The sequence below is a fragment of the Cervus canadensis genome, chromosome 3, assembly GCF_019320065.1.
Source record: "Cervus canadensis isolate Bull #8, Minnesota chromosome 3, ASM1932006v1, whole genome shotgun sequence".
NCBI lineage: Eukaryota > Metazoa > Chordata > Mammalia > Artiodactyla > Cervidae > Cervus > Cervus canadensis.
Genome location: NC_057388.1, coordinates 5,246,524 through 5,272,312, shown reverse-complemented (window position 1 = coordinate 5,272,312; position 25,789 = coordinate 5,246,524). Strand labels below are relative to the sequence as shown.

General features: G+C 43.0%; 1 protein-coding gene across 4 annotated transcripts in view; it reads left to right on the top strand.

Moving 5' to 3' along the window:
- VWC2 (von Willebrand factor C domain containing 2) overlaps positions 1–25,251 on the top strand; it is a 126,147-nt gene extending 100,896 nt beyond the window's left edge. For all 4 annotated transcript variants that reach the window (XM_043462543.1, XM_043462540.1, XM_043462542.1 and 1 more), the window contains exon 4: positions 24,738–25,251. In XM_043462543.1, coding sequence (XP_043318478.1) covers positions 24,738–24,788 — 51 coding nt within the window. In that variant the 3' untranslated portion in view covers positions 24,789–25,251. The remainder of the gene's footprint in view (positions 1–24,737) is intronic.
- Positions 25,252–25,789: the final 538 nt, after the last annotated feature.

Below are 25,789 nucleotides of genomic sequence, written 5' to 3'. Positions count from 1 at the left end.
TGGCCTTGGAGTACAGAATGAAGCAGGGCAAAGGCTAATAGAGTTTTGCCAACAGAACGCTCTGGTCATACCAAACACCCTCTTCCAACAACACAAGAAGAGACTCTACACATGGACATCAACCAGATGGTAAACACCAAAACCAGATTGATTATATTCTTTGCAGCCAAAGATGGAGAAGCTCTATGCAGTCAGCAAAAACAAGACCAGGAGCTGACTGTGGCTCAGATCATGAACTTGTTATTGGAAAATTCAGATGTAAATTGAAGAAAGTAGCGAAAACCACTAGACCATTCAGGTATGACCTAAATCAAATCCCTTACAATTATACAGTAGAAGTGGCAAATAGATTCAAAGGATGAGATCTGATACAGTGCCTGAAGAACTATGGACAGAGGTTTGTGACACTGTACAGGCGGCAGTGATCAAGACCATTCCCAAGGAAAAGAAGTGTAAAAAGGCAACATGCCTGTCTGAGGAGGCCTTACAAATAGCTGCGAATAGAAGAGAAGCAAAAGGCAAAGGATAAAAGGAAAGATATACCTATTTGAATGCAGAGTTCCAGAGAATAGCCAGGAGAGATAAGAAAGCCTTCCTTCATGATCAGTGCAAACAAATAGAGGAAAACAATATAATGGGAAAGTCTAGAGATCTCTTCAAGAAAATTAGAGATACCAAGGCAAATTTCATGCAAAGATGGGCACAATAAAGGACAGAAATGGTATAGACCTAACAGATGCAGAAGATATCAAGAAGAGGTGGCAAGAATACACAGAACTATACAAAAATGATCTTCACAACTCAGGTAATCATGATGGTAAGATCACCAACCTAGAGCCAGACATCCTGGAATGTGAAGTCAAGTGGACCTTAGGAAGCATCACTACGAACAAAGCTAATGGAAGTGATGGAATTCCAGTTGAGCTATTTCAAATCCTAAAAGATGATGCTGTGAAAGTGCTGCACTCAATATGCCAGCAAATTTGGAAAACTCAGCACTGGCCACAGGACTGGAAAAGGTCAATTTTCATTCCAATCCCAAAGAAAGACAATGCCGAAGAATGCTCAAACTACAGCACAATTACACTCATCTCACATGCTAGAAAGTAATGCTCAAAATTCTCCAAGTCAGGTTTCAACAGTATGTTAACCATGAACTTCCAGATGTTCAAGCTGGATTTAGAAAAGGCAGAGGAACAAGAGATGAAATTGCCAACATCTGTTGGATTATCAAAAAACCAAGAGAATTCCAGAAAAACATCTACTTATGCTTTATGACTATGTCAAAGCCTTTGACTATGTGAACCACAACAAACTCTGGAAAATTCTGAAAAGAGATGGGAATACCAGACCACCTGATCTGCCTCTTCAGAAATCTGTATGCAGGTCAGGAAGCAACAGTTAGAACTGGACATGGAACAACAGACTGGTTGCAAATAGGGAAAGGAGTATGCCAAGGCTGTATATTGCTACCCTGCTTATTTAACTTATATGCAGAGCACATCATGAGAAATACTGGGCTGGATGAAGCACAAGCTGGAATCAAGACTGCCAGGAGAAATATCAATAACCTCAGATATGCAGATGACACCACCCTTATGCAGAAAGCAAAGAAGAACTAAAGAGCCTCTTGATGAAAGTGAAAGAGGAGAGTGGAAAAGTTGGCTTAAAACTCAATATTCAGAAAACTAAGATCATGGCATCTGGTCCCATCACTTCATGGCAAATGGATGGGGAAACAGTAGAAACAGTGACAGAGTTTATTTTTCTGGGCTCCAAAATCACTGCAGATGGTGACTGCAGCCATGAAATTAAAAGATGCTTGCTCCTTGTGAGAAAAGTTATGACCAACCTAGACAGCATGTTCAAAAGCAGAGACATTACTTTGCCAACAAGGGTCCGTCTAGTCAAGGCTATGGTTTTTCCAGTGGTCATATATGGATGTGAGAGTTGGACCATAAACAAAGCTGAGCACTGAAGAATTGATGCTTTTGAACTGTGGTGTTGGAGAAGACTCTTGAGAGTCCCTTGGACTGCAAGGAGATCCAACCAGTCCATCCTAAAGGAGATCAGTCCTAAAGATTCATTGGAAGGACTGATGCTGAAGCTGAAGCTCTAATACTTGGGGCACTTCATGCGAAGAGCTGACTCATTAGAAAAGACCCTGATGCTGGGAAAGATTGAAGGTTGGGGGAGAAGGGGATGACAGAGGCATCACTGACTCAATGGACATGAGTTTGAGTACTCCAGGAGTTGGTGATGGGCGGGGAGGCCTGGCATGCTGCAGTCCATGGGGTCACAAAGAGTCGGACACGCCTGAGCGACTGAACTGAACTGAACTGAATGTGTATGCTTCAGTACTCTCTCAATTCCTCCCACCCTTCCCCCACCCACTGTGCCCAACATCAGTTCTCTGTGTCTGCCCATATCTCGATGCCATAACCTTTTAAAAAATTGCTCATGCACATTTTTCTCCTTGACTGCTGGTATTTTAACTTCTGGTCGGTTAGACCAGGACTCAGCAGTGTGGCTGACTGCCTGAATTTGACCCTCTGCCTGTTTCTGTGAATAAAGTTTATTGGAACACAGCTGTACTTACTCATTCCTGTGTTGTGCTTGGCTGCTTTCATGCTACCAGCGGCAGAGCTGAGTTTGCTGGAGACTGTTCGGTTCACATGCAAAGAACACTTGCTCTTTGTGGCCCTTTAAGAAAGGGTCCATGGACCCCTGGTTTAATTTCATCTTCTCTCGAGCTCCTTTGTGTCTGTCACATACTCTCCATAGGTTTTCATCTTTTGTCTATTTGTGATTCATTCTGCATATTTTCTTCTGAACTATCTTCCAGCTCATTCACTCTGTCTTCAGATATGCTTACTGTGTTATTTTTTCCACTGCCACGATAATATCAAATACTACTTTTTATAGTGCTAGGATTTTCATTTTATTTTTTCTGTATAGTTTCTAGTCTCTGCCAAAATTCTCAATTTTTGTTCTTTCCCTTCTTTAGTATAATGAGCAAACTGCATTTAAATTCTGTGTCACTTTTATAATGCATAAACAACTGAATGGTATAACATTAATCAAAAATGTCTGCATAGTGAGACTGGACTTAGAACCAGGGGGATTATTTATAAGATTCAAATTATTGTGACTTCCTTGGACATTTATCTTTGTGACTGTTTTATTCATTGCTGATATGGATGATCAGTTTCCTTTATGATTGACATTTTGTGTGTTGGGGGGCTATACTAATGTATTGAGTTTACATTCATTCCTTTCTGGTCTTGCAGAATTTCTATCTCAGGACATGGAAAGATGGAAGTCCAGTTACCTAACTATAGCCAATTATGTTCCATAAACACTCTAACATGATCTGGGACTAGAGATAGAAAAGTAGATGGGATTTTCTGTCTCCATACAGATTCAACTGCAGTCTTTTATAAAATGCAATAATAGTAACCTTACACTTTTACTTAATAGTACCTTAAACTTGAGTATAAAAAAATTCTGTGTCAGGTAATTCCAATATCTGAAGCAATTATGTTTCTATTCTGTGTGTTTCATTCTTGTTGACTGATCTCCTTATGTGTTTATTCATTTTTATTATTTGCTACATACTTTCGGCAAAACTGCAGAAATCATTTGAGACTAAAGATGATGTTTTCTTACCTAGGGAGGGTTTCTGTTTGCACATTCCAGCTTGCTATACTGTGATCAAGCTGACCAAGCAGAGCTTCTGTCCCCTTCTGTTTCACTTTCACTACCCAGGGGTAGCCGTCAGCGCCCTGACTCAGAGATGGTGGCCTTTGCAAGCAACTCTGTGGCAGCCGCAGTGGGCAGGCCCTGAGCCATGGTACTTGTGATGTAAAGTGTCTCCTTCCTGGCGTACAGTGGATCCTTCTCTGTGGTTCTTCTGTCATTTCTTCCAACAGTTATTTTTTCAGTAAGCTTTTGCTGTCTTTGTTAATATTATTTCTTAGAATCTTTCACTGTGATCCTGTTGTCAATGGAATTGTTTCCTTACTTCCTTTTTCAAAAGGAGAGTTAGTTGATTTTCTGTGTCTCTTCTTAACCAGCAGCAGGATGTTAGACTCCTCAGTGGTTTCCCAGTATTTGTTGAGTGATGTCATTCTTTGTCCCTTTTCATTTTCCACAGTCTACAAGTATAAATAAAACAGTTATGAGAGGGGATATGCTTTTCTAGTCCTTGTTTTTGGCTTTGTTTTAGTCCTTGATTTAAACTGAAATGATTTTAGTGCCCCATCATTTAAGAAGATAATTCTAATTAGATATTTTTGGTAAAAATACTTTTTTTTTATTTAAGAACTTTTCTGCTTTTGCAATGTTTTACTAAGTATATCTGCTAAATTTTATCAAATTATCTCATGATAAAGTTTATAGGTATTAATATAAAACATATTAATACATTTTCTAATTTGATCCACACTTGCATTTCTCAGTACATCATATTGTCTTTATTAGGCTTCGGTAGTAAAGTTTTCCTGACTTCCTGATATTACTGGGAGGTGGTATTCAATTTTTCCTGTGACAGGATAATTTAAATAGCCCTACTGCGACGGACCGCGGAGAAGCGTGACCTTTAGGAGTTACCCCTCGCCCAAGGTCAGGGATAGCAATGGAGAGCGCCAGACTGCGAAAGCGCAGGAGCGGTGGCCGAGAGGAGCTTCCCTGCGTCCGAGGTAAGGGGTGGCAGCCGAGAGGAGCTCCCCCACGCCCCAAGTCAGGGATGGCGGCCAAGAAGAGCTACCCCACCCCGGAGGTCAGGGGCCCCGCCCGAGAGGAGCTACCCCACTGCTAAGGAGCGGCTGCTGCATGGGCGCAGGAGGGCCGAGAGGAGCTACTCCACGTTCAAGGTCAGGAGGGGCGGCCGTGAGAAGATACCCCTCGTCCACGGTGAGGAGCAGCGGCTGCGCTCTGCTGGACCAGCTGTGAAGAGATACCCCCCGTCGAAGGCAAGAGAAACCCAAGTAAGGCAGTAGGTGCTGAGAGAGGGCATCAGAGGGCAGACACACTAAAACCACAATCACAGAAAACTAGCCAATCTGATCACAGGGTCACAGCCTTGTCTAACTCAATGAAACTAAGCCATGCGGTGTGGGGCCACCCAAGACGGTTGGGTAATGGAAGAGAGGTCTGACAGAATGTGGTCCACTGGAGAAGGGAATGGCAAACCACTTCAGTATTCTTGCCTTGAGAACCCCATGAACAGTATGAGAAGGCAAAATGATAGGATACTAAAAGAGGAACTCCCCAGGTTGGTAGGTGCCCAACATGCTACTGGAGATCAGAGGAGAAATAACTCCAGAAAGAATGAAGGGATGGAGCCAAAGCAAAAACAATACCTAGTTGTGGATGGGACTGGTGATAGAAGCAAGGACCGATGCTGTAAAGAGCAATATTGCATAGGAACCTGGAATGTTAGGTCCATGAATCAAGGCAAATTGGAAGTGGTCAAACAGGAGATGGCAAGAGTGAATGTTGACATTCTAGGAATCAGCAAACTAAAATGGACTGGAATGGGTGAATTTAACTCAGATGACCATTATATCTACTACTGTGGGCAGGAACCCCTTAGAAGAAATGGAGTAGCCATCATAGTCAACAAAAGAGTCTGAAATGTAGTACTTGGATGCAGTCTCAAAAATGACAGAATGATCTCTGTCCCCGTTTCCAAGGCAAACCATTCAATATCACGGTAAACCAAGCCTATGCCCCAACCAGTAATGCTGAATAAGCTGAAGTTGAACAGTTATATGAAGACCTACAAGACCTTTTAGAACTAACACCCAAAAAAGATGTCCTTTTCATGATAGGGGACTGGAATGCAAAAGTAGGAAGTCAAGAAACACCTGGAGTAACAGGCAAATTTGGCCTTGGAGTACAGAATGAAGCAGGGCAAAGGCTAATAGGGTTTTGCAAAGAGAATGCACTGGTCATAGCAAACACCCTCTTCCAACAACACAAGAGAAGACTCTACACATGGACATCACCAGATGGTCAACACCGAAATCAGATTGATTATATTCTGTGCAGACAAAGATGGAGAAACTCTACACAGTCAGCAAAAACAAGACAAGGAGCTGACTGTGGCTCAGATCGTGAACTTGTTATTGGAAAATTCAGATGTAAATTGAAGAAAGTAGCGAAAACCACTAGACCATTCAGGTATGACCTAAATCAAATCCCTTCTGACTACACAGTGGAAGTGAGAAATAGATTTAAGGGACTAGATCTGATAGTCAGAGAGCCTGATGAACTATGGACGGAGGTTCATGACATTGTACAGGAGACAGGGATCAAGACCATCCCCATGGAAAAGAAATGCAAAAGGCAAAATGGTTGTCTGAGGAGGCCTTACAAATAGCTGTGAAACGAAGAGAAGCAAAAAGCAAAGGAGAAAAGGAAAGATATTCCCATTTGAATGCAGAGTTCCAAAGAATAGCCAAGAGACATAAGAAAGCCTTCCTCAGCAATCAATGCAAAGAAATAGAGGAAAACAACAGAATGGGAAAGACCAGAGATCTCTTCAAGAAAATTAGAGATACCAAGGGAACATTTCATGCAAAAATGGGCTCAATAAAGGACAGAAATGGTATGGACCTAACAGATGCAGAAGATATTAAGAAGAGGTGGCAAGAATACACAGAAGAACTATACAAAAAAGATCTTCGCGACCCAGATAATCACAATGGTGTGATCACTCACCTAGAGCCATACATCCTGGAATGTGAAGTCAAGTGGGCCTTAGAAAGCATCACTATGAACAAAGCTAGTGGAGGTGATGGAATTCCAGTTGAGCTATTTCAAATCCTGAAAGATGATGCTGTGAAAGTGCTGCACTCAATATGCCAGCAAATTTGGAAAACTCAGCAGTGGCCACGGGACTGGAAAAGGTCAGTTTTCATTCCAATCCCTAAGAAAGGCAATCCCAAAGAATGCTCAAACTACTGCACAATTGCACTCATCTCACACGCTAGTAAGGTAATGCTCAAAATTCTCTAAGCCAGGCTTCAGCAATACGTGAACCGAGAACTCCCAGATGTTCAAGCTGGTTTTAGAAAAGGCAGAGGAACCAGAGATCAAATTGCCAATATCCGCTGGATCATCGAAAAAGCAAGAGAGTTCCAGAAAAACATCTATTTATGCTTTATTGACTATGCCAAAGCCTTCGACTGTGTGGATCACAATAAACTGTGGAAAATTCTGAAGGAGACGGGAATACCAGACCACCTGACGTGCCTCTTGAGAAACTTGTATGCAGGTCAGGAAGCAACAGTTAGAACTGGACATGGAACAACAGACTGGTTTCAAATAGGAAAAGGAGTACGTCAAGGCTGTATATTGTCACCCTACTTATTTAACTTGTATGCAGTGTACATCATGAGAAACTCTGGGCTGGAAGAAGCACAAGCTGGAATCCAGATAGCCGGGAGAAATATTATTAACCTCAGATATACAGATGACACCACCCTTATGGCAGAAAGCAAAGAAGAACTAAAGAGCCTGATGATGAAAGTGAAAGAGGAGAGTGAAAAAGTTGGCTTAAAGCTTAACATTCAGAAAACTAAGATCATGGCATCTGATCCCATCACCTCATGGGAAATAGATGGGGACACAGTGGAAACAGTGTCAGACTTTATTTTGGGGGGCTCCAAAATCACTTCCGATGGTGATTGCAGCCATGAAATTAAAAGACACTTACTCCTTGGAAGGAAAGTTATGACCAACTTAGATAGCATATTAAAAAGCAGAGACATTACTTTGCCAACAAAGGTCCATCTGGTCAAGGTTATGGTTTTTCCAGTGGTCATGTATGGATGTGAGAGTTGGACTGTGAAGAAAGCTGAGCGCCAAAAAATTGATGCTTTTGAACTGTGGTGTTGGAGAAGACTCTTGAGAGTCCCTTGGACTTCAAGGAGATCCAACCAGTCCATCCTGAAGGAGATAAGTTCTGGGTATTCATTGGAAGGACTGATGCTGAAGCTGAAACTCCAATACTTTGGCCACCTCATGCTAAGAGTTGACTCATTGGAAAAGACGCTGATGCTGGGAAAGATTGGGGGCAGCAGGAGAAGGGGATGACAGAGGATGAGATGGCTGGATGGCATCACTGACTCTAAGGGCATGAGTTTGAGTAAACCCTGGGAGTCTGTGATGGACAGGGAGACCTGGCATGCTGCGATTCATGGGGTCGCAAAGAGTCGGACACGACTGAGCGACTGAACTGAACTGAATGGTTAAAGGTTACTTTAAAATCAACTGTTAGTTTACCTGGGCTTGGTATCTTTTTTGAATAGCAGTGTTTTCATCCATCTTTTCTATGGTAATTGATCCATTCAAATGTTTCACCCTTTCTTGGTTCCTTTTCAATTGCCTGGGGGCCTTGGTCTTGCTGGAAGTATTCATTCCTGACCCTGGTTCTTCCCGACCAAGGGAGCCAGTTTTGTTTCACTTGCATGCAGTTGTCCTCAGGCTTTACAAGCTATGGGTTCAAGAAGTGAAGATGCATCAGCTTGAGGACGGAGAATAGCTTTGGCCCCAGCTCTCCAAGTCTTTTTGTCTTTTTGTTTTACTAGTTCACAGCTTTAGAGTGTTGCCCACCTAGCAACTCCACTTTACCTGACAATATAGCTTGCCCAACTTGAGAAATGCATAAGACCAGAGGAGAAATTGTTTTGGGGGTAAGAGGAAACCTGGAATAACAGTGAACTATTTGTTTACAAAATAAAAGTTCATTAGACCAAACCTCTACCCCACCTCTACCCTTGGGCAAGATGTCCACTTGTCTTCTGTCATGGCTTTAGTTGTTTGGGTTGTCTTGGAAATAATTAGGAGACTCAAGATATGTGTTACTAGACCCACAAAATGTCTGCCATAGTTTTATTGCAGAGGAAGAAAGTGTCCTTAAGTTCTTCTGGCTGGTCTAAGAGTTAGACAGACATGAGACAGATTAACTAGGAAAAAGTAAACAAAGTCTAATAGCCTGCATACATGGGAGAGACCCAGGAAGGCTGAGTCACTCACTAAAATGGTCAAGTCCCGCACCTTAAATACCATCTTCAAGTAAGGACAAAAGGGGATGTCGGGGGTAGTGATTTAGGACTTCACAGTGGAAGAAGGCAGTTCACGTGAAGAGGGAGAGAAAACAAGTGAGCGCTCAGTCGTGTCCAACTCTTTGTGACCCCATGGACGGTAGCCCGCCAGGCTCCTCTGTCCAAGGGACTCTCTAGGCAAGAATACTGGAGTGGGTTGCCATGCCCTCCTTCAGGGGATCTTCCCAACCCAGGGAGCAAATCTGTGTCCAGGTATACCTTCTACCTTATAGGTGGAATCTTTACCACTGAGCCACTGGGGAAGCCTGGTGAAAGGAAATGCTGATGAACAAAATGTCTGCTGGGTCAGAGCGACACAGCGAACTCTGATGTCTGGGCCCTGTCCGTTTACCCCACTCCCACCCCTCACCCCAGTTCTTTGCAGACGCATCCCTCCCTGGCGATGCTCTGATCCAGCCCCTTTATCTCAGTTCTTTAGGCAGCTAAAGAGGAGGTAAATATAAACCCTCTGAGTCTTCTATTTCTTCAAAATAATCAGCCTAAATTAACTCTCATGCCAACGAAACACATTTTGGGGGACAAATTGTTTTTCCCAACAGTTTGTTTTTTAGTTTTTAAAATATTTAATTTATTTATATAGTTTCACTAGACAGAGTTGCAGCATGTGGGATCTAGTTCCCCAACCAGGGATTCAACCCTGGGCCCTTGCACTGGGAGCCAGGAGTCTTAGCCACTGGACCACCAGGGAAGTCCCCCAACAGTCTCCTTGAGACATTCTTACTGTTTCCATCTAGAACGCTTTGCTTGTGTCCATGAAACATACCACCAGATACTGGTCTAGGATGTATCAATTTCCCCTAAACGTCTTTCATTCCGTTAGATTTATATTAGCATAACCATAAATAAGCTATGAAGGGAAGTTTCTCTTTCTTTAATGATGACTGAAATTATTTTGATATAATAATAATTTTAACTGACATAATTATAAATTTATTTTTGTACTATTAAAGAGATCTGTATCCAGAGTTGAGTTTATAGATATATTTAGAAATGAAGAACAAATACTAAAATTGCTAAAATTAAAAGTTTATTATTTGGTATAATCTCCAATTAAGTTTTTCTATTCCTTGTTGAAATTTATCTTGAAAATAAATTTATTTTCACATCATTTTATATGCCCAAGAGAAAAAGAAAACAGCCCCTAGATCAACATTGAAGCACCATCTGCCTGCTTAACTGCCGCTCGCGGATTTTTTTTTTCTGTTTTAGAAATTATTTAACATGGAGAATGAATGTATATAAATATTTAAGACTAGATTTACATATGCCAAAAAAAATTGAAGAACAAACTGGTGATGCAATCAATATTTGTTCTGTTCTTTTATTAATTGAACAGAAAACAAAACTAATGGGAAGTAATTTTCCCTTACAGGGAAGTTGTCCAAACTTTGCAAAGAGAAATAGGAGGACAGATCCCTGGAATGTTCTCTCTGTTCTGCAGAGCCTGGCTCCCTACCCCACCCCCATCCTCCTGCCCCTCTTGCATTAACCATTTGCATGTATATGATGGCAATAAAACACAAGTTTAAAAAGAGTATAACATGCTACTATTTCATGTCTGTAAACCATCCGCTGTTTCCATTTTTGTGTTCTCTTCCAGTCTTTTCCCCATAGGTCCCCGTAATTTAGAGTGTCAGTATAATAGTTTGGATTCAACTCTGCAAGTTTTGTAGGGGAAGAGAGGAGGGAGAAGAGGGAGGGAGAGGTAGATGAGGAAGGAGAGACAGGAAAGGTTTAGGAACCAAGCCCTGTGTCCAGATTCCTGAAAGCTTGTAGTGTCCCCGCCCCCAGACTGGAATTGAAGAGACTAATGTGGGTCTCTTAAAGCCGTGAGATCAGAATAGTCTCATTCCAGAAGCACAAGCAAAAAATTACTACAAGGAATCAGATTCTTTACTTTCTTAAAGGGAATTGTGACGATTTATAAGCTGCATCTACATCTCTTTTTTGTCTGCATTTTCCTGCCCCTCATCTGCCCTGAAGCAGCAGTCCACTCCCACTCCGTCCTCTCAGCATGTCTAAAAGTGTTTTATGCCCCTGCTCTCTGCTCATCCCACCCCTAACCTTGTTACCTGGACTTTGTCTTCCTCACTGTGCTGTTCCGGACCCTCTGAGACAGACACCAAGACAGGATTAGACAGACAGGAGTATGACAAAAGCCACTGCAATGTTGTGAAGTAATTAGCCTCCAACTAATAAAAATAAATGGAAAAAAAAAAAAAACAAAACAGAAAGAATCATCTTTGAGGAAGTGAAGAGGGAGGACCTGGGGCCATCTGAGCTTGAGGAGAGAGGGAAGAAAGGAGGTGAGGTCACCTGAATCGGCAAGCAGAAACCTGGTCTAGCAAGAGTCCTCCCAGATCAGTGACTGGACATTAAAGCAAGGCCCTGCCATGGAGAAGCAGCTCAGGCTGATGGACTTGTGGCCAGGTGCCTGTGGATCCAAAAACAGAAACTCACATGCAAAAGTAAATGTACTAAAATAAAATAAAATAAATGTACTAAACAAAACAGGGAAAAAAATGGAATAGAGGTAATTTGAGTTTTCAAAATAAATGAAAAGAATGACCTATCTATGATCTAAAATAACTCAGGGAGGTTAGGAAACCCATTAGAAAATTGAAATCTTATTTGCTAATGTTTAAAAATTGCAGTGGTGAACACATAGGATTGGTGAAGTGAGCTAGCTCAGAGGTGTGGATGGGCAAATGGTGTAAAGATGGAAAGGGACATGATGACAGGAAAGTCAGGAAGAACATGTAATCTCACTTCCTAAAGGAGGCACCAGAACAGTGAACTCATGAACACAAATTAACCCCAAAAAGGTTCCTGTTGAAGAGATGTTTGAGTCTGTTAAGGGAAATGGCTCACCAAGCATCAGTGAGAAGCACTGAAAGGAGTCCAATATGTAGACATAAACTAGTTAATGTTTGAATTTCTGGAATTAGGAAAGAAAGAGTCCAACAACTGTTAAGCAGAAGGGAGTTAGAACTTGGGAATTTGTAACAGTCTCGGTGTATCCATATTTCAAAAAATGAGAAAGCTGGTTCTGAAGAGAAGACTAAGGATGCAGCTGAAACCATTTGATAAAGTGATGCTGGTGACTCTTGGACTTAACCAGCCACCCCAGTGAAAGCCAGGAATAGAGACGGGTTATAGCGGCAGGAACATGGCCAGTTTGAACTAAAGGGACAGAGAGGACAGAGCAGAATGAAGGAAGAGATTCTACACAGCAAACCCTCGAGCTAGTCAGCTGTGAATATGTACCATTCCTCAAGGGATTCACTGTCTTAAATATTTCCGTTTCTAAACAAGGATAAAAATAAATCAAGCAAAGGTTCCAACAGAGAGGAAAAACAGAAAGTCTAAAAATAACAGAGAAGTTAGTAGTTTATAAAACAAATAGAAAAATAGTGAATTAGAAAATTTTTAAAAATAGAAATGATAAAACAAAAGAACTATCTTTGTGACCAAAAAATAAAATTATAACTGGTAACATGTCAAAGTAAAAAAGATAGAAAACATTAATTTGATAATATTAGGACTTGCCAGCAGCAGCAGCAGCAGTGGTAAAGAATCTGCCTGCAATGCAGAAGATACAGGAGACCAGGTTTCGATGCCTGGGTCGGGAATATCCCGTGGAGGAAAGTACAGCAACCCACTCCAGTATTCTTGCCTGGAGGATCCCATGGACAGAGGAGCCTGGCGGGCTACAGTCCTCAGGGTTGCAAAGAGTCTGACACAAGTGAGCACACACGCAGTCATGCACGCACACAATTTGATAAAATTAGGGGATATAAGGAAGATATAATAGTTGTAGGGCTGAATTTAAAGTTATAGGAGAATGCTTCGTACAGCTGTAACTTTTATTGAACTCTCAATGAAGTGGAATATGTCTGGGTTTCCTAAAAATGTCTCGTAATGTTCTGTTCTGTGTGCCATAAGATCTGTCTTTCCATAGAATTGACTAGAATTATCAAATAACTGTCATGTTAATGGCACTGTTCTCTGACCGGAACAGCCTGGGTTTTGTGCCCACATGGTCGGTCACATCTGTGTCCAAGTCTGCGGCTCCATCCAGAGTCACATGTTTGTAGCTCCAGGGTGGCCGTGGTGAACATGTAAATAAATGGTGCTTCTATTTCCTGGGTCTTCTTTCCTTCTAGTTTTGTATCTGAGAGCCACCTGCTAAATGTCTTCCAGACCATCACTAGATCTGCTTTCAGCTTTTCCCTCCGTAGGCTGAATCCTGGCTCATGTGACACAGAGACAGCCCTTGGTTTCCTTTTCCTTCCTTGTTCATAATAACTTAGTCTTGATCCACGTGGTTAGTTCTGTGGCTGTTCCTTAGCTGCTCAATGGTTTCCGAAATCCAGTTCTTTTTCAGATATCAATTTATGTGTAAAACAAGGTGAGGAAAACTCTGGTCCAATACATTTTATACCATTATGAGTGTAGATTTTTTTTTCTAATTCATAACATTATTACTGATTGCACAGCTTACCATTCAAAATCGAGATCCTCCAGGCCTTTGGAGAAGCCCAATATGGTGATGGTGGTGGGGGTCCACCCAATGCAGGAACCACCTTGGGGGTGCTCAGAATCTCATCATGCCTGGATGGATGGGCTGCATGGACCAGCCAACTCTACTGCCGTCCGCATGTGGAACTGCAAGACCAGGCCTTCACAGTACAGGTATCTTTTGTGGCTGCTGGCGCATCCCAGGGGGCTGTCCTCACATTTCTGATCTCACCACATTCACTTCACAGGTATTGCCGGGAGCCCAGGCTTCTAGGTCAATGATACACTTTTCTGCTCTGCCTCATCTTTTTAGCAAACCCTCTACTGAATTCAGTTATTGCACCTAGACAGCATATTAAAAAGCAAAGACATTACTTTGCCAACAAAGGTCTATCTAGTCAAGGCTATGGTTTTTCCAGTGGTCATGTATGGATGTGAGATTTAGACTATAAAGAAAGCAGAAGAATTGATGTTTTTGAACTGTGGTGTTGGAGAAGACTCTTGAGAGTCCCTTGGACTGCAGGGAGATCCAACCAGTCCATCCTAAAGGAAATCAGTCCTGGGTGTTCATTGGAATGACTGATGTTGAAGCTGAAACTTCAATACATTGGCCACCTGATGCGAAGAGCTGATCCATTGGAAAAGACCCTGATGCTGGGAGGGATTGGGGGCAGGAGGAGAAGGGGATGACAGAGGATGAGATGGTTGGATGGCATCACCAACTCAATGGACATGGGTTTGGGTGGACTCCGAGTGTTGGTGATGGACAGGGAGGCCTGGCATGCTGTGGTTCATAGGGTCGCAAAGGGTTGAACACAACTGAGTGATTGAACTGAACTGAACTGAACTTGCAGTTTCAACTTTTTCAGTATAGTCAGTTCTCAGTGAAATTCTCCAACTTTTCTTCTGTTTTCTGGATCACGTTAATCTATTACTTAAAAATGATGGCAGATCTCAAAAATCCCCGCCTTCAAAAAACCCTTGTGTAATAGTCACCTGTCTCATTTCCTATTTTGCGTGTCTCTTGGCTTGGGATTATTTCTTGGCTTACCCAGCTATTTTTAATTAAATGACAGATACTGTGAAAGTGACATTGTGCAGGCTCCACATGAAGCCTCTGGGCCGACAGAATACAGGAGGGCGCAGTGATCTGGCTGTGGACGGGTGTGAGGCTTTGTTCAGGCATGTCTTTCCCGGCACCTCCCCCGCCCCATCCTAGGGCACAGCCTGTCTGAAGTCCTGGTTGAAAACCCCTGCTGTTTGTCAGGGCTCCTCCACCCTCCCTCCTGAGCACTGCAGTCCTGGTGGGTCTCTACAGGCTCCAGCCACCCAGCCACTGCTTTCTGCTTGGGTTCTGCTTGTCTTGCCTGGCACATCACAGCTCTGCAGTCTGTAAATGCCTGGAAGAAAATTCCTCACTTTTTTGTGATTCCCTCTTCTCAGATACAGCCTCCCTCTCAGATCCCAGCTGTCCTGGCAGCTCCAATGCTAACTCCCATCTCCCAGCTCAGTCAGAAGGCTTGAGCTCCGTTTTCAGCAGACATGCGTCTCTGCTCCAGATCCTGTAAACACCCTGAGCACTGGGGCTGTGAGTGTGGAGTTCAGTTCAGTGAACCCGCCTTTTCTCTGATGGCTAGACCTCCAAGTCCTTTGCTGTCTGATATCTTCAAACCATTTTTTTAAAATGCATGTATATTTTATCCAAACCTTAGAGTTGATCTCAGTGGGAGAGTTTTTCATACACTCTGTCATGGTGTGAATGAAAAATGTCGCTGCCAAGCAAAGGATGCTGCAGTCATCAAGCCATCATCACATTCCAGCTCCCCGAAGGCGAGGCCTGAGGGCACTCGGGATGGCAACAAACAGGCTGCCTGCCTGCTGGCAAGCCCCCAGCCACTGCTGCTCCCCAACCTCGGTGCCTCCTGAGGGGACTCAGGATGAGAGAGCATAGGACGCCAGCCCCAGAGAGCTGAGGTGCAGATCAAAGGGATGACTTCAGCAAGCCCAGACTCTTGCATCTTTCCCTTGGTAGAAAAGCACTGAATTCCTTAACCTGGGATATCCAGTTTTCTTTAATTAATAGTAATCTTTTGATGTTCCAACTCCCTGGTCTTGTTGCAAAAACCCCTGTATATCCTGCCCCACCACCCGCTGCCTCTTCTGAGCCTCAGTCACCTGACAGGCTGTGTCCTAGGCTGACGTCCTCAGTGTTGTCCACCAAATACAAGATAATTCTCAACTTTTAGGTTGTGCAATTTTTTTCATTCAACACTAACAATTCCCAAATGAGTAAGGAGAAGATAATGAGCCCTGTAGGATAGTGTTGACTGAAAAAGTACACACAGCCTAAAAGTTGAGTTATGTTCTATCCAGTGAGAATTTTTAGGACTTTAAGCCTGGGAGATAGCATCTCAAGTGAGCCTGAGAGAACTGTTCTGAGGAGGCAAGGGGAGAAGCAAGGTTATATAGAAGTTTTGCAGCAAAGGACAGGTAGTGTGAACGTCAAAAGATTATTGTGAATTAAAGAAAATCAGATATCCCAAGTAAAGGAATTTAGCATTTTTCTATCTGTGGGAGGATGCAAGAGTCTGAGCTCACTGAAATCATTCCTTTGGTATGCACCTCAGCTATCTGGGGCCAGTGTCCTGTGTTTCCACAGACTGTTTCCTCAGGGCTCACCATAGGGAGTGGCTGCGGTCTGATGGCGGCTAGAGGGCAGGCATCCCTTCCTTCCTGAGTTTCCTCAGGGCTCACCAGCCACCGTCTGTGGTGGCTGGAATTCTGGTGACTGTGACATCTTTGTTTACTGATATGACAGGAAATATTCCATTTCTTATTTGTTTACTCTCTGTTTTTTTTACAAGAGATGCCTGAGTATTAACTGCAAGGTGGAAAAATTAAGGTGAAGAATGTTCACACTACAAATATTAGATTCTGGAGATCTTTTGTTCAGACTCCCTCAACACACAGATGGGAACGTTGAAACTTAGAGAAATCAAGAGATTTGAATTCAGATTGCATATCTGACTTTCTTTTGCAAAACATCTCTTTCTCTGCAAAGTTTCTGGTATAACCTAATATGCCAGCTGGCCCTCCTAGTTCAGAATCCTACATGTGAGTGATGACCACAGGGTGCCCATTTGCCATTGCCAAAGGCCTTCTAAGGCTTACTGACTTCAGATAGAATATTTAGAGGTTATGCTAATTGTTTTCATTTATTTCCAATTTACACCATTTCTTCCAATACAGTTTTATTGGTCACTGTGGAAAGCTGACAAGGGGGCCTTGAGCTCCTGGGGTTCACTATCCACTCTTGGGGTGCAAGCAGGATCCAAAGGGATGCCTGTGAGCATCCTCAGATTCCATCTGGGCCACCAGCCTGCAGCCGCCTCCTGGTTGCCTCTCATGTGATGGCTCTGGGTCCCCAGGTCCTGGGACCTCCTCCTTCAAGGACCAGTCTACTGGCTGAGGTCCCAGATTCTGACAGAATCCTCTGCCTCTTCCTGCTTCCCTCAGATCCCACACACAAGCTGCAAACATTCACCTACTTGAGGAAACACAGGTGCTGTGGCCAGGCTGTTTAATTGATTCATCATCTTACTCTGGTAGTTAGGCCCAGCTTTATTCAATACGATGGCACATCATCAAGTTTAACCTTCAAAATAGAAGCCTCAGTAGCATCATGAAGAATGGAAGAAATGGCAACTCCAGGAAATAGTCCTTTTCCAAATACTATTAACATATCTGTGGACAAAAAATAGACACCTGCCATTCCAGTAAACAACAAATTTGGGGCCACCAAGGCATCGGCCACTGTAGCTGCCCCCCCCCAACCCCTGACATGTACCCTCTGGGTGGATTCAGGATGGAGCAAACCAGGATGATGGCCCTAGATAGCGAAGATGCACATCAAAGGGATGCTTTCAATGAGCCCAGACTCTTGCATCTTCCCATACACATAAAAGTGCTAAGATCACTAACTTGTGATGTTTGGATTTTGTGATTAGCACAATCTTTTGATGTTCAACTATATATTTTTTTTCAGCAAAAATTCCCATGTCTCCTGGCTGCTCCTTTACCTCTTCAGAATAGACCATTGGAGTTCACTCAGAGGCTGCTTCCCGGGCTACAGTCCTCAAAAGGGTGCCAGATGAAACATAATTGCAACTTTTAGACTGTGCATTGTTTTAGTTGACATATCTAAAGTCACCTGAAACATACACAAGGCCAGCTGCCCGGGTTTCTCTTCCTCAGTGTTCAGTCTCTGAGGAGGAGGAGGTGCCCCCAGGTACCCATTTGGGCCCTTCTTCATTAACATCCTGTCTTCCCGTGACTCTCCACTCCTTGTAAAATCTACACCATTGGCAGCTTAGCCATCAACATAGCCACAGGAGTTTTATTTTTCTTGTGTCAATTCATTACTTAATTCTAAAGCTGTCACTCAGGTGTAGCTGTCCCGAGCTCTGGCTCTGTGTAGGTGCCGTGCTGGACCCTGGGATGCAACTCGAAGGTGGTCGTGGCTCTGGCTCCCAGGAGCTCCCCGCCAGGGACAGCAAGGGGTGCATGGGGAGCAGGGGCATGTGACAGGCAGCTCTGCAGGAGACGCAGGAGCAGCCAGGAGGAGCGCTTAATTACAGGTGTCAGCCCTCCAGGCTGGGTTTGAAATGCGTGAGTCTCAGCCTAGTTTATTGTTAGTTCAGTGAATGCACCTATCTTGGGCTGGGTTGTACTGGTGTTTACTGGCGGGGTGGGGGGGGGGGGGGGGGGGGGGGGGGGGGGGGGGGAAACAACCTAGAAGTTGAGAATGATGTTTTGTTTCATGGACAAAACTGAAGACTTAAGCCCAGGAATCAGCCTCTCAGGGTAATCTGAGGGACTGCTCAGAAGAGGTAAGAGAGGAACCAGAATATATAGGAATTTTTGCAACAGAGACAAGGTGGTCAGAACATCAAAAGATTACTGTTAATTAAGGAAAACCAGACATCTCAAGTTAAGGGATTCAGCATTTTTCTGTTTGTGGGAAGATGCAGGGTCTGGGCTCACTGAAATCATTCCTTTGATCTACACCTTAGCTCCCCGGGGCCAGTGTCCTGGGCTTTCTCAGCCTGAGTCTCCTCGGGGTCCATCTTGGGGGGTTAGCACTGGATGAGGGCTAGATGGTGGGCTTGCTGTCTCCATGCTGGGTGCCCTCAGGGCTCACGTCTGGGTGGTTGTAATGTGATGGCTGGATGGCTGCAGCATCCTTTGTGTAAGGATATGGCGGCCATACCTTTTTACTCACACTGGTAACCAGGACAGAGCTGGGGCCTCAACACAGGCTCCTTTTTGGGAGATCTGATTTGGGCCCGTAACGGGGGAGAGACCTCCTTGTCTTTCAGTGCTCCACTGGCACCTCGAGTCCTGCGCTGGGCCTGACACTGTGTGTCAGTCACAGCGAAGTGGTGCCTGTATTAATGGGGTCCCGGTGATGTCAACAACAGCCGCCCCCCCACCATGACCTCCCTGCTCTGAAGTCAGAAGGACACAGAAAAGTTCAGATCAGCAGTGCCCATCAGCTACCTACTTGCACAACTGTTCTTCAGCAAGAAAACATTATATGATGTGTTCATTCTGACATTAGCCATTTTTAGCCTGAGGGTCCTTGAATACTAGCCAGGCCAGATCAACAGAATTTAATGTATTAGTAATTAGTTATGAGTCATGTGACTTGGACTAATGGTATCTCATTTCCATATTTATAAAACTCAGCATGCTTCATATTTCTTCTAAAGTACCATATAAATAAGAAAGTTAGATATCATAGTTAGATTAGTTGGTCAAGATTAAAAACTATTTTTCTCTATTCCCTACTCTCTAATGAAGGTTTATTTGACACTGAATAACTGCGGTGACCAGAATCTGCTTTTGTATGTCACGGTTCTCTTCAGTGACTCCTATTTTAGTTCATCAAATTCTCACATGTGGTATTTTTTCTCAAGTCTCTTAGTGGTTCTCGGGCTACAAGTCTATAATATTAAAGTAAGTGTTCCATGAAAATGAAAAGACAACAACTACACATCAAAACTTATGAGACCACAGCTACAGTAGAATTGAAAGGGAAATTTATGGAAGTAAAACTTACACTTGAAAAGAGGAAAATTCTCAAATTGATAATATAAGCCACCAACTCAAGAAACTAGAAAAAGTAAAGTAGACTAACTAAAAGTAATAGAAAGAATAACACAGTAAAGATAAGAACAAAAAGATAGCAAAACCGAACATCAGTTTTGAAAATTAATGAAATAAAAAGCTGGTTTTCTAAGATCAATAAAACTGATAAACACCTAGCAAGACATAGGGAAAAAAATTAGAGAAGATGCAAATTACTAAGATTAGGAATAAAACAGGAGATGTTTCTCACAGAAATTAAAAGAATAATAAAGGAACACTAACAACAGTTCTGCACACATTAACAATTTAGAAGTTATGAACCAACTCCTTGGAAAATATGAGCTCCCTCAAGTACTGAATATGACACAGATAATCTGTATGAAGGGTGATTCTCTGGTGGCTCAGACGGTAAAGAACCTGCCTGCAACACAGGAGACCCAGATTCAATCTCTGGGTCAGGAAGATCCCCTGGAGAAGGGAATGGCTACCCACTCCAGTATTCTTGCCTGGAGAATTCCATGGACAGGGGAGCCTGGCGGGCTACAGTCCATGGGGTTGCAAAGAGCAACACTATTGAGCAACTGATTTTTTAAATCTGTGTAAAGCTATTAAAGAAATTGAATTCATAATTTTAAAACTCCCCTCAAAACTCCAGGTCCTACTGTTTTCACTGGAGAAAAATACCAAACATTTAAAGAATTAATATTACTTCCATCATGCCTTCCATCAATAGAAGAAGAGGAAATACATCCCATCTCATTCTATGAAGTCAGTATTATCCTGATACCAAAACTCAACACAAACAATATTTTTAAAAAGTACAAAGCAGTATCTTTAATAAATATGTGCTAACACAATTTCTCAACAAAATATTAGCAAGTCAGATGCAACAATATATAAAATGAATTTTATGCTATGACCACATGGGATTGTTTTTTCCAGGAATGCAAAGTGGGCTCAAAAATCAATCTATAGGATTTCCAGTCACCTTTTCTTCCTAAACACAAATGAGAAGCTCAACAAACTGAAACATCAGTGATATTTTTTAGATCCATCAGAAAAGTAAGATCACAAAGCAAACTGAATCCCCCTAAAATTGCAGACATACAGAGACAGATATGCAACGTCACAACTCAGCGGAGCAGAGACCTCCGTGGGAATCAGTGCCCGGTAGGAAAACGAAACTTGTGCTTGATGAAAACCTAACTTGGGTTTCCGACTCTGAGTTTAAGGTGATGAAACAGTTCTGTCTTGGTTCTGGTGGCAGTCACACAGAACTACACCTGTGATAAAATGACACAGACGTGTACACACCCATTGTACCTGTCCGTTCCTTTGGTATATGTGTGAGTACATCTATCAATCTATACATATATGGGACTCCCCTCATAGCTCAGTCAGTAAAGAATCTACCTGCAGTGCAGGAGACCTGGATGCCAACTTCTGGTCTGGAAGTTCCCTGGAGAAGGAAATGGAAACCCACTCCAGTGTTCCTGCCGGGGAAATCCCATGGACAGAGGAGTCTGGCCAGGTACAGAACAAGGGTTGCAAGAGTCGGACAAGAGTTAGTGACTAAAGCGCCACCATATATGCATACATATATATATAAACATATATATTTTATATAGACGTATAGAGATATATACAGAAAAATATACATATATAAATCTATCTGTATATCTCTATATATAAATCTATATTTATATAACTATATAATCTATCTGAGCCACCTTGGAAGCCCATAAAATATATATATAAAATATATGTATATAAATTATATATAGAATAAATTATATATATATATATTATATAAAGTTTATTTTGTAAATTCTTCAGGGGTCAACATATATACAGCCTAACTTTGTGTCACTGATACAACCACACAGAGACAAGAGTTAAGTGACTTTTGAACAAAATGCACCAAGTTGGAACACAAATCCCTCTCCCCTCCTGTCAATCTTGCCGTGTTGGACAAAACCATCCCCTCGTGGTGCCCATACCAACACGGATGGTTCTGCAAGGTGCTGGGAAGGGGTTATAGGACATAATCCACATGAAACAATGGTCAAAAATGTAATAATTACTCTTTTTTAATTGCAGGCCTGGGAGATAAACCTCTGATGGTCCCGATGCTTGTAGCACCTTTGCCCTGAATTTTATCCAGAGTTGAGTCTCAGTGCGGCCGAAAATCTGGGTTTCTTCTCACTATTCATCAATCAACAATAGGGAGATGACTTTATATCTAAGTATTTTGAAAGCTTCCAAGCAAAGACTTTCCTATGTGAGACAGTGTGAGCTGCTACACCCCACTTCTCAGATTATGTGCTTCAAGTACTGCTTTTTGGCCTCGCCGTTTCGCTTACGGGATCTCAGTTCCCTGACCAGGGATTGAACTCAGGCCCACAGCAGTGAAAGAGCTGGCTCTTAACCACTAGACTGCCAGGGAATTCCCCTAATCTTCCTTTTTGAACACTTGGTTATTTATGTGGGATTTTGCTTTTCCTCATGAATACAGATTTTACTAGGAGGCTATCGGCAGTTTCTTGTGAGCCTGGCTTTACCATATCTCTTCCTTGCCTGAAACAAATGATAACAAACACACTCCACATTGAAGCATTTTCTATACTTGACGGGGCGGGGGGGGGGGGCGGTCTCCAAGTCCCCACTGACCATGTGTGTGGGGGACACAGGGCCGCTGCTTCACATGAGCTCTGTGTACAGACGCAGTGACCCCCCTGAGACAAATTAGAAGTGAAAAAGCCAAATACGTAGTTAGGAGAATGTTATCTTTTGTGAAAGAAAGATGAATGATTTGTTTACTCTTTTAAAAAACAAGTTACACTAGGGGATAAATTAGAACCAGTAAAAGTGGTTACTGCAGTGGCCGGGGCAGCAGGTGGCCGAGGAGGAAGGAGGATTGGAGGGAGGATACAGTGAAACTGAGGGACCTCACTCCACACATCACTGTCCCTGGGACCACACAGAGCGAAGACTGAGCAACTTCTGAATAAAATACATTGACTGTAAGAACTATAAAAAATAATTTTTGTTTACTAGGAATAACACTTATGGTGTCATTTTAAAACTTTTACGTAACTGTGAGATAGATGAATGTGTATTATTATTATTATTATTATTATTTTGGCCACGTGGCTTGTGAGATCTTAGTTCCCTGACCAGGGATTGAACTGGCGTCCCCTGCAGTGGAAGTGGGGAGTCTTAACCACTGGACTGCCAGGGAAGTCCCAACATGTTTATGGTTTTAATAAACAAGAGTCTCAGTGCAAGAGAAGGTAGATAATTTAAAATCTAAGTACAATTAAGCAAAGAGTTAATGGAATCACTCAAATAAATATGTTAAATTTGAAGTGTTTCATTGTAAGAGAAAAGATATACATATATAAAATCTAAGAAGAAAGGATTTTGAATTCTAACAACGTAAACTCACAATTTAAAACCTGTATGTGTGTGTGTGTGTGTGTGAGATCCTTCCCACCTGTGCCCACTGAGAGGGGCTGGGAGCTGTGTCACCACAGTAATATCAGGTGCTTGCAATAATCAGGTCTCGGATCCTCAATATTCCTTTCTACCAAAGGACTCCAGGCCCCTCAGAGAAGAGGCTGAGGTGAGCTGAGGTGAGCTGAAACATGTCGGTGCAGACATGGAGGAGGCTGAGAGCTGCTGACGGGGTTAGTCAAAGGACATGGGAGCAGAGCAGCCTGACGTTCTGGCCTCTCTCACCAGCTGAATTTGGGACAATTGAATATAAAGACTGCAGTGGTTGCAAATCATTGACAAAGAAAGATCCAGAGTCCTACAGTGACTGCAGCCACTGAAGCATGAGTTATTCTGCTTAGAATTATTCTGACCAGAATTATAAAAAGGCCAGTTTTTATCCTGGAGTTAGTGGAGTAGTTTATCTTTTTTAATTTTGCAGTGTTTTTTTTTGATGACTTGAAAAGTGGCATTGAACGTGCTTCGGTGTGAGCACACGGTCAGAGACTTTAGAAGCAAAGGACGGGAGGATGAGCATGAGAGCCTGGCCTGAAATTCAGGGTCAGGCTGCAGTGAGGGCCCAAGTCTTCATTTAAGAAGGTCTGGAGTCTGCACAGTTGTTCCCCTCTGAGCTGGGGGTGTGAACCGTAACATAGAAACCATTTGCTCCACTGGAAATAATTCACACTGGAAATCTCCCCAATACCCATCTCTTTGTGTCCTGGATTTTACATGGAGTAAAATGCACATGGCACCTCTGTTGGTAGAGAAGCTGGTACGGGGTGTGGATTGAGAGTTGAAGGGTCCTTAGTTCTCAAGAAAGGCTACTGACAATGGACCCTTGGTCTCAGCTAAGCTGGGGCTTCTCAAAATGCGGCCCCAGACCAGCAACAGCATCACCTGGGACTTGTTATCCAAGCGGGTTCCATGGCCCCAGCCCAAACCTGAGAGTCAGAAGTCCTGGGGGTGGGACGGGCAATCAGGATTTCTGGAGTCCTCCAGGCCGCTGTTCCATCCGCTGACCTTTGAAACCTGCTCTAAGAGGTGTGGCGGTAACACTGAGTTTAGTTTGCTTTGAGCAATTTGCTTGTTTCTGCTCTCTCCTAAAAAGCCTGGTTCTCTGAAAGTCCCAATTAATCAAGTTTTTCTTTGATGACTTGGAATTAATTCAATCAAGCGATTGCAGATTTGGCCCCAGAACGGAACAGTCTATCGATGAAAATCACAGGATTGTCACTCATAAAACTTTTCAACAGCATGGCTTGCATTTCAGGAAAAAAGTGGGAGCAGTTCCCAGGCTGAAACGGTAACTTTTTCACTGTCGGTCCTGAAAGAGAGTGGATACAAGCTGTGGGGGAGAGCCAAGTCCCGAGTTAAATCTGTGGTGCACTTGGGCACACGTGTCATACACCAGTACAGCCTCTTTCTTCCTTGCAGGCCCGAACTGCTTTGCAGAGACGGCGGTCATCCCTGCCGGCAGAGAGGTGAAGACGGACGAGTGTACTATCTGTCACTGCACCTACGAGGAAGGCACCTGGAGAATCGAGCGCCAGGCCATGTGCACCAGACACGAATGTCGCCAGATGTAGGGCCCGCACGCCTCGTGTCTGCTAGACGCCTTGCCCAGCCTGGGCCCGCTGCGCCACTCGGAAACGCCGGCCGAACGGGCGACACTTTCCACGAGGAACCATGAGGCACCGTCGGTCCTTTTGCTTTTCTGGGCCACAAAGACTGCAAGAGAAAGAACTGGACGTATTTCAAAACATCCACAAGAACTTAGGGCAAAAAAAAAAAAAAAAAAACCCGTCTCTAAATAAATGTGCTATTTTCACAGTAAGTACACTGAAGTCCACTATTATATATGAAATGTATTTCTATAATCCCTCTATTAGAGAGCTTCTATACATGTTTTCTATAGATACAGATTAAAAATGCTGTGTTGTCAACTGTCCGAGCTGTGTACCTGCGTTTCTTTTTCAGTCTTGATTCCATCACGCGAGGTTATTTGTGGTCAGATTTTCCTTCGAATCTTGAGAATAGTGCACCCATGAATGGATCATGAGATAAGAGGATGGGTTTTTCCTAAGATCCTATCCAAATTATTTAACTTTTTATTTTACACTGTATATATTTTACACTGTACTCAGTATAGCTGATTAACAATGTTGTGATGGTTTCAGGTGGGATCCTGTCCAAATTCTGTTTCATTACAGAGAGGTATGTAGTGTTGATCCTTAGAAAGTGAAAGTGAAGTCGCTCAGTTGTGTCTGACTCTGTGACCCCATGGATTGCAGCCACGGAATTTTCCAGGCAAGAGTGCTGGAGTGGGTTGCCATTACCTTCTCCAGGAGATCTTCCTGCCCCAGAGATCAAATCCGGGTCTCCCAAATTGCAGGCAGAGGCTTTACCTCTGAGCCATCAGGGGAAGGATCTGGTCTAATTCACACAAATTGTAATACTTCCTTCTTGTAACTTTCTGCTTTTATTAT